This window comes from Episyrphus balteatus, chromosome 1 (assembly GCF_945859705.1).
Source record: "Episyrphus balteatus chromosome 1, idEpiBalt1.1, whole genome shotgun sequence".
Taxonomy (NCBI): domain Eukaryota; kingdom Metazoa; phylum Arthropoda; class Insecta; order Diptera; family Syrphidae; genus Episyrphus; species Episyrphus balteatus.
In genome coordinates this window covers 148,999,172-149,008,685 of record NC_079134.1, presented here as the reverse complement: position 1 = coordinate 149,008,685, position 9,514 = coordinate 148,999,172, and the positions used below count along the sequence as shown (strand labels likewise).

The following is a 9,514-nucleotide window of genomic DNA, read 5'->3' as shown; positions in this document are numbered from 1 at the left end:
AGTCTGGTTCTGTGAATTATTAACTTTTCACAATTTTAATGAAGGTATACATTTATTATTGCAGTTTAGTTTTCGAAGTGTTTTAATACAAATGCATTAAAGACTTTTTTTTTGTTATATGTATAGATTTTAAGCTATTAGAATCCAAGAAAAGAATACAGATCCCGACTAATTACTTGGACAAAGTACAAATTGCTTTAGGAAGAGTTGGTAAAATGACTGTAAATGAAATTTTCGAAAACTATGATTCGTAAAACTGAGTTGTAAGAGGTATAAAAACCTGGAAAAGTTTTGACTAAGTTAGTGAAGACACCTGAAAGCACAGTTTTGTTTGTCATAGGCTTGGCATATATTCCGAAAGTATTCAAATCAATTTCAAACTACCTTCAGATTACAATTAATATTATTTTAAATTATGTTTACATTAATTTATTAAATATTACAAAAAAAATAACTTAAACACTAAATAAAAATGCAGTTTTTAAATTACATAAAGTTGTTGTAGAGATTGTAAAGAAGAAAAAAATAAAAATAAAACTATTTATATAAATGTATGTATTTTCTTATATAATTATTCGAAAAATTTAAATAAATACGTATTTATGCGTGATGTGTGTGCGTTTGTTGTAGTATATTTTTGTTTTTGTTAAGTTTTTTTTTTTGTTTATTATTTAAAAAATAAATAATTGAAAAATAAGAATAGTTGTGCTTTAATTGTTGTCATGTTTGAAAAATATTTTTAATTGGTTTTTGTATTTTTATTTTGTTTTATTTAACAAAATTTGTGCGCGATTTTGTTATGTTAGAAAATTGTTTAAGAAACTTAAATTTAAACAAAATAATAAATAGAATTCGTCGAGTTTTGTTTATTTGTTTACATATGGCAAGTTGTATGTTATATAGTGTGTGTGTGTGTGTTTTTATTTTTATTTTTTTTTGTATTGTTTTTTTGATTTTAAATAGCAACATGAAAATATATATATTTTTTTATATTCTTGTGTATTATATACGTATTTTTTTGTTTTGTTTCTAAATAAGTTAGTAAAATATTTGTTTGTCAATAAAATTATAATACAAAGAGAATACAAGTCGATAGTATAATAATTAAGATTATTTTGTTTCTTTTTTTGTTTATGTTTTGGGTGGTGTTTGGAAATTTAGTTTTTTGTTTTACTTTTGTTCATCTGTATGGCTTAGTTATTAATTTTTTTTTTATTTTAACAAATATTTGTTTTTATTTTTATCGTTCTTTCTGTTTTTTTTTTTAATTAAATAATAATAACTAGTTAAATATTATATTAAATCTTATAGTAATTTTTTTTTTGTTTTTTTGTTTAAATTAAATTAGAAATTTGTTTTCTGTAAAATGTTTTTCATTATCATATAATAATTATAATAATAATAATAATAATTAATAAACAATAACAACAATAATTTATTATTGTTATTAAATGAATTATTATAAATTTTTAATATTAATTTTTCTTGTTGTTGTTGTTCTTGTTTTTGGATTTTTTTAAATTTTGTTTTATTTTTTGTTTTTTGTGCCATTATTATCATCTAATAGAGACCACATCCTCGCAGGTTATTTGCAATAATTACATCGGTGACTGCATCGAATACAAATTGAATATTATTTGTATCTGTGGCGCACGTCATGTGGCAGTAAATTTCTTTTGAGGTTGATTTGTTTTTCGCTTCGAATTGAGCTTGAATGTAGGCGGCTGCTTCACCATATTCTTGTCCGCCTAGAAAATTTTTAAAAATATAATTAATATTTATATTTTTTTTTTTTTTTAATTAAAGATTTTTGAAGTTATAATTGATATTTAAATACCGGTGTATTCTGGGAAACAGATTGTCAATGGGCTCTTTCGGATCTTTTCTTCGAATAAATCCTTTTTGTTTAAGAATAAAATTATCGAGGTGTCTGTAAACCATTTATTGTTACAGATGGAATCGAAAAGTTTTAATGACTCTTGCATTCGGTTCTGGAATAGAATAAGAAAAAAATATTTTTAATATTAGGTAAGTTGTATAGAATAGATGTAATTTAGTATAAAAATATTCTCCAAACAGATTTTTTTTTACAAACTTTAAATTGTTGAGATAGAATAACATTTTGGAGTTTCTGAGCAAAGATAGAATTATGTACTTTTATGAATGTCTGTTTAAATACTATAAAATTTGGGAATGAAACAAAGAACAAGTCCGAAACTAAAAAGTTCAGCAACAAGCAGTGTGAAAAATGGGCGGAAAAGTCCAACTTGTTAAGAATGACAGAAGAGAAGAATGTTAAGAGTAAAAAGCAGTTTCATGCCCTAAATAACAAAAAAAATCAGCTTAATTTTTAAAATCTTAACTTTCAATTAAGAATATTTGACTTAGGAGGTCGTGTAGAGAGACTGATCAGTTTACCTAGAAGAGTTCATTCCAGTTAATTTAGAAAATAGAGATGGAGATATAATTTGTTTACACTACAAAATAATGGATTGGCATTGGTAAAGTTTACTGCATTACAGTTTTAAGATGGCTTACAGAATTTGTTTAAATACATTCAGCGTAAAGCGAAACCTATATAAAATTTTTGAAGGTCATTTCAATTTCGTTGAAAGTGAGAACGAAATGAAGATGACTTATGTGTCCAAATTGTAGAATAGCAGAAAACCAATACAAATTAAATTTTTAACCAACGATTTTAAGAAAAGTACCTACTAATTTTAAGAAGGCTCTGCTTCAGAACTTATAGAATACAGAATGATACATGTACGGAATTTTGTCAATGCTAAAGTTGTTTAAATAACAAAACTGATAGATAATCCAGTCTATCCCAGTCTATCCAGTTAACCTCGGAATGAATGCTAATAGACATTTCTTTTGTTCAATACCTTCGATTTGGCATTCTATAACATACATACCTGAAAAGTCTAGAAAAATCTCATGTCCGCAAGTCGCGATTTTTAAGGTCAAAGCGCGAAATCGAGATTTTCAAAATTAGCAAAAATAGACGATGATACATGATTGCAAGGTATTTTGTAATGCTGATTCCAAAAAATCTAAAATCAAGGCAATCTGACGTCTCTGAAAAAAGTTATACCTGTTTTATCGTCAACCCATATTATTATAACACTTGCTAACTTACTATCAAAAAACACTTAAAAGTTATGGTAGCGAAACCAAATTTTGCTTGAAGGTTTTTATGTCCAATATCATTAAGAATCAAAACAATGCAATGCGAAAACATTCATATCTATGACAAAATGGTAATTTTGGAAAAAAGGGGAAATTTTGGGATATGAACTAAAAAACATCTTGGTACAATCTTGGAATTAGTGCTAATAGGCTAATTTTTTGGTCAACTTAAGTCATGATATGATTCGTAATGATATATGATTCGTAATGATATACATATAATTTGCTAAATTATTAAGTTATTGGTCAATAGGTTATAGTCATTATTGCCTACTTAAAAAAAATTACAGAAAACTGAAATAGTACCGAAATCTATGCGAACAACTCATGATAAACCGATGAAGTTGGAGATGGGGGTTTAAGATGAACAAAAAATTCATAAGGTTGTGATGCCTCTTTTTCAGAGGCTGAATTAAGCTCACCGGATTCCAGAGTCTTCTCTAGAAAGCAAGGAAAACTCAAGTTTAGAAAAAAAAAAACGAAACGCAAATGAAAGATACATTTTTTTCTATTCAATTTCTTAAATAACTAAAATTAATAGGTAACAAAAGTGTAACGCTTTGTTACAAAGTTGCAAAAAATATTTTTGGTAAAAGGTTTATTTATTAAACTTATTGAAAAAAAGTTTGGTTTGTTATTCGAATTAAGAATTTAAAGAGTGAACATATTTATTTTGAAAAAAGGTGGTTTTCTTAAAGAAAAGAGGAATTTCACAATTATTAGTATAAAAAAAAATATGACGGTGGTACCGTAATGAAAACTGTTAAAAATGTTTCATTTTTCACAGATACGAAGGATCTAAGCTGTCTATAAAAATATTAATTTTATATTAAATGTTTTTTCTTTGGAAAACGGAAAATCCGCATTTTATAATGGTACATGTACGCAATTTATGAAAAATGTTGTTTTGTTTTCAAGAGAAGAGAAAATGTGAGATTTTTGCGCGAAATTTAGAAAGAAAAAATATACTCTATTGAAATCTGGCAATACCGATACCTTTGAGATTCAAAGAATTAAAGAAAAACAAAAACCAAAAATATTATGGATTTTTACCAAAAAACCTATGAGATTTTTGTTCGGGATGTCAAAAGCGAGAAGCAAAAATTGCAGCATTTGACTTAAACCACTTTTTCATACAAATAGTGCGGGGTCCTTTGGTAAAAATGTTACATTAGGAATAGGAACTAAGAATGAAGGGACTTTATACAATTATTTTGGAATAAAGGGTGTTGTTTTTTTTCGCGAAGCAACTATTTTCTGTACTAAGTTCCAAAAATCCAATGCTTCGTTGTCATATACATTTTATTTGCCAAGGGAAATGAAATAAGTTTTTGGGTGAAAGGGTGTTTTTTTACGTATTTATAATAGTGAATAGTTATTGTCAGAAAATAGATTCATTTTCAAAAAATGGTACCCGATAGAAATCTAATATTGAAGTTGGATTATTATAAGAACAAAGAATCTAAGGAGACCATACAATTATTTTGGGTGAAAGGGTGTTTTTTTTTTTTTTTGTAAACGGGAAATGAGGAGATTTTCAACGAAAATACAATTTCGAGTTATTTTTAGTGCATAATGTATGAGTTAAAAAAAAAATGTAGAGTTAAATATGTCAGATGAAAATCAGCACATATCATTTCTTCGAAAAAAAACACCCTATCACTAATTTAGCCTTTAAAAGGCTAAGGCTATATTTTGTTCAAAGTAAAAATAAACGTTTCTGTTTTTAACGAGTAAAATTATGACAATCTTTCAGGCAGGTTTTAAGGCGTTCCACAGTTGGGGGTAAAAATCATTTCCATGGGCATTTCTAAAAGAAAAGTGATACAATATCAGAAGAGTATTTGTAGGGAGAAAACGAAAAAGCTGGAAATTTTTTGTAATGGCGGCTAATATAAGCATCTAAACAGAATTTTCTTTCTAAAAACAGTTTAAGTTGGATTTTAGTTTAAGAATCTGCCAAAAAATGTGCCAAAATGGTAGAAGTCAAAATTCTATGTTTGAAGATAAACCATGTTTTGAAGTTGTTATATTATCACAATAACCTGACGTCATATATTAATTTTTACTCCGAATTCGAATTATTGGTTCAAATAAATTAAGTGAAATCTGCCTGGTTTGATTAATTGGAAAAGCTTAAATAAGTGTTTTTGAAAAATCAAGTTAAAAAAAGATTTGAGAAAAAAAATATTACTTACCGTAGTTTCGTCTTCGTGTAATACTTGATCGTATTCAGACATTGCTACACAGAAAATGATCGCGGTTACATCTTCGAAGCAATGGATCCATTTCTTTCGCTCAGAACGTTGCCCACCGACATCAAATAATCTTTTTTTTTTTTAATTTAAAATAAAAAACAAAATTATTAACGAACTTATTAGATATATCAATAACTTACTTAAAATTAAGGTTTTTGAAGGAGAAGTGCACTTCAACAATACCAGTTGTTTTGACACGAGTGCGCAATATATCCTGTTCGGTAGGTTGGTAATCTTTTGCACCTAACCGATCCAAATCGTCAAGGAAACTATAAAGATAGAAAAAAAAACACAAAATTAATAAACTATAGGAAATTGAAAATTTAAAACAAAGACCATGAGAGAGAGATTGTACATTATAATGTCCCTTTCTTAAAAAAAAAAAAACTGTGTCGACTTTATAACCTATTTCAGTAACGGTTTACCTCGACAACCCTAAAGCAATTAAAATCCTTCAACATACACATACATCGACCACTCCTGTCTATTTAAATTAGAATTTGTAATTTCCCCCGTAAATACTGAAAAAAAAAACAAACTCAACCAAGTAAAAACAAATCTCTTCCAACAACGACGATGAGAGGGTTAGTAGATAGGATACACTCCAAGGCATCATTATGAATCACAGAGGTTGAGTGAGAGACTGAAGATGCGACAACTTCCCTTGTAAGAAGCCTTCTCTTGTAAAATGTCACAAATCAATTTTGCTATATACTACCCCTTTTTTTCGATGAGATAAAAGCGACGACACTTTGTTTAATGTCAATGTTAAAGAAAATAATAATAAAAAAAAAAATACTCTCCATTTTAAGCAGAGAAGGCTATTACATATTAATGGGTCCTTCGGTTTTTTGCAGCACAATATCGCACAACAAACCGGAACCAACAACAACTTTCAATTTTAAATCTTTTATACGATTTTTTTTTATTGATAAAAAATACAACACAACAAAAATTCGGATTTTTTTTTGGAAGATATTTATTTTCATTTTTTTGAAATACTTTGTAATTTCCGGCCTCACAATAATGGAGGATTAAAGGATTTATGCTTTTACAGTGATGTGTTCACTTTTCTGATGTTTAATTTTCAGCTTTTTGAGGTTAACCTTAGTTTAACTTTAGTTTAACCTTAGTTTTTTAATGGAGGATTAAAGGTGTTATGCTTTTAAAGCGATGTGTTAAATTTTCTGATGTTTAATTCCATCTTTTTGAGGTTAACTTTGGTTTAACCTTAGTTTAACTGTAGTTTATAATTCCACAGGATTGTTTTCAAAAAAACAGTTTTAATTTTGGTTTCCTAATTTTTTTTTTCACACCACTGTCTTCGAAAATAAAATTGTTTACCATCCAGAATTCCTTTTTACATTAAACCTTAAAAATCTGTATCTTTTTTACATATACAAATTTTGCTCTCAATTTGGGAGCAAAAGGAGGTTTCCCCATCATTCGTTTCCTTGAAAATATAAGCAGCTGGTGCCAGGATATTACTCAATTTAAACTCCATGAATTATTATTTATTATTATTATAAGAAGCCCGAGACAGAGAATAGCAAATTTAAAGAATTTTATCGGTCACTTGAAGGTGTCCTTTAATGAGAAATTGTTCTTTTTGCATTTTTTAGAGAGAGTTTCTTTTCAAACAAAAAAGAAATAAGAATTATTGCTTTTTTTTTTCATTCAAGGACTTTCTTTGTTTTTCTACATTTTTATTGTTTTTAAGTAGAAAATTCCTTGTTGAATTTTCTTTATACCCAAGATGATCCTGTTTTTTTTTTTTTTTTTTTTTTTTTTTCATTTTTGGATCCCAAGTGGCATCGAATTCGAAGAAGAGATTTTAGGTTTGAGTTTTATGAAAATTGCGTTTTAAATTACAACGTTCTAACATTTCAATGACAGCCCAGCAGAAAAAACAAAGGAGGTTTATCTGATATATACTCGTGAGAATGCTTCTAAATTAAATAAAACGATACCTTTTTAATTAATTTTCAAGTAGCTACTCGTATATATTTTGGCGTGTATTTTAATATCAAAAAGTTGTAGGTGGCGGAAATATAGCAGACACAGTAGAAGCGAAGGTTTATCTTACAACAAAAAAAAAAATAAATAAAAAAAATTACATAAAATAAAAAGTTACTAATTGAAAAAATTTAATTACGTGTATAAAGACATTGTAATGGATTAGGCTCTTTATTAGTCTGGAAATTCTGGAGGAGGATTTGAAACTCTGGATGTCTTTATAAATACTTGTAGGTTTTTCTTTTTAATTTCTATATTTTTTTTATCCCAGAATATTTAAAAATAAAGGAAATAACAAAGAGCAAAGGTCAAAAAATGAAAAAATCGAATGGATAAATAAAGTTGGAAAAGGCATAAAGTTTTACTCTTAAATGACAATTTGTTTCATCTTTTTTTGTCATAAGAACTTTGTGTGGAAAAAAAAAAGTTTCTTTAAAAGAAAAAGGAAGGAAACTTTTCGATAATGATAACATTTTTAACTTGCATTTTTTTTTCTTTTTTTCCATTTTCACGCTTAGATCTCTTTCAATTATAATTGAACCAATAAGTTTCCAGATTATGAGTTTTAAATAAAGTTGGTTCATTCACTTGGAATGAATTCAGTGGAATGGAAGAATAATTGAAAGTTTATTGATGGGTGTTTTAAAGGGCATTTTGAATCCAAAAAGAAAATCATGTTTTTTGAAATATGTTAACTCAGGATAAAGCGCTATCCTGCGAACTAATATGACTCATATCGAATAGTTAAAAGTAAGCGATTGCTTATTTCCGAATAATTATTTTTTTTTTCAATTACTGCGACCAAAGTTTTAATTATTAAATTTTCATTTTTATTAAAGAAATATCATAGTTTGGAAATGGTCATATCGAGTTAAAAACAAAAACGTAATTTGACAAAGACGACAACAAAAACCAGTGTCCACTATGGCGTATACGTACTTTTTTTTTTTTAAATAATTTGCACGTATCAGGAGAAAAGTGAAAGATTTTAAAGCATATTTAACATTGACATACCTGGTTTTGATGCACCTACATGATTAAGCTCTTTTCGTTTTTTATATGGAAAAAAAAATCATATAATATTGTTCAAACATTTTTTTTTTAACTTAAAAATCGTATGATCTTCAAAATTATACAAAAAATTAACACTAGAACTATAAGCTTAAACTTGTATGATGGCAAAAAACTATATAACTTTTCAAGAAACTGAAAGAAATACCAAAAACTAAAAAAAAGAAATAAAATGAATAACCTCAAAAATAATGTTCTGCATCAACAACGTCAGCGACATCAAAAATCTGTTCTTGAGTCATATTGAACCCCGGAAAACACTTTTAATGGTGAAAATAGTGCAAATGGTCTAAAAAAAAAGACTTCTGGAAGTCAAATAGACCCCTTAACTGACAGTTATTCTGATGGTTATGATGGTTATCTAATCCAAAATCCAATTTAAACTTTTAAAACAAATTCTTATAATGAATTTGGGCTTCTGCGGGCCAATTGGCTTGAAATAACGGACTTTAAAAGTTTTATGATAGTTTATATTAACACTTATGATATGACTAAAAATTCCAAGCGCCAGCTAATACAACAGGACCAAGTTTTAATTTTTTGTAACATATCTTTTGGCTTAAATTAACAAGTTTTTGCTAACGGAGCAAAAAACCCATGCTTTTTCCATAAAAAAAAAACTTCAGTTCCCTAGAGCCACGGATTAGAAGCTTTTGGGAAGTTTCATTTCGAACCATTTTAGAATCTGGTGGAATACAAACTCCAAAATTAAAGACTTGAATTATCATTTTATATAATTTGGAATTAAAATTATAGCCCAGTCGGGATGTACAAAAAATTAAGCTGAACTGGAAATAATTAGATCGTGCAATTTTTTTTCATAGGATGATAGAGGGGATCACTGGGAGCTTAAAACCAGTTTTTCGGGAAAATCGACCTTGTGCTTAAGCCGCCATCTTGGATTAAAGGTAAAACACGTTTTAGTGAATAACTCGGCCATTTTTGATTTTTGACAAAAATTATATATGTAAAACTTG

At 27.5% G+C, this 9,514-nt stretch overlaps 1 protein-coding gene across 5 annotated transcripts in view; it reads right to left on the bottom strand.

Annotated features, from left to right (window-relative positions):
* Window positions 1-1,371: 1,371 nt before the first annotated feature.
* LOC129906785 (G protein alpha o subunit) overlaps window positions 1,372-9,514 on the bottom strand; it is a 196,810-nt gene continuing 188,667 nt past the window's right edge. For 4 of the 5 annotated variants that reach the window (XM_055982705.1, XM_055982708.1, XM_055982707.1 and 1 more), the window contains 4 exons: window positions 5,591-5,719; window positions 5,391-5,520; window positions 1,838-1,991; window positions 1,372-1,748 (listed from right to left, as the gene is read on the bottom strand). In XM_055982705.1, coding sequence (XP_055838680.1) covers window positions 1,561-1,748; window positions 1,838-1,991; window positions 5,391-5,520; window positions 5,591-5,719 — 601 coding nt within the window. In that variant the 3' untranslated portion in view covers window positions 1,372-1,560. The remainder of the gene's footprint in view (window positions 1,749-1,837; window positions 1,992-5,390; window positions 5,521-5,590; window positions 5,720-9,514) is intronic. The other variant, XM_055982706.1, reaches the window with a different exon arrangement.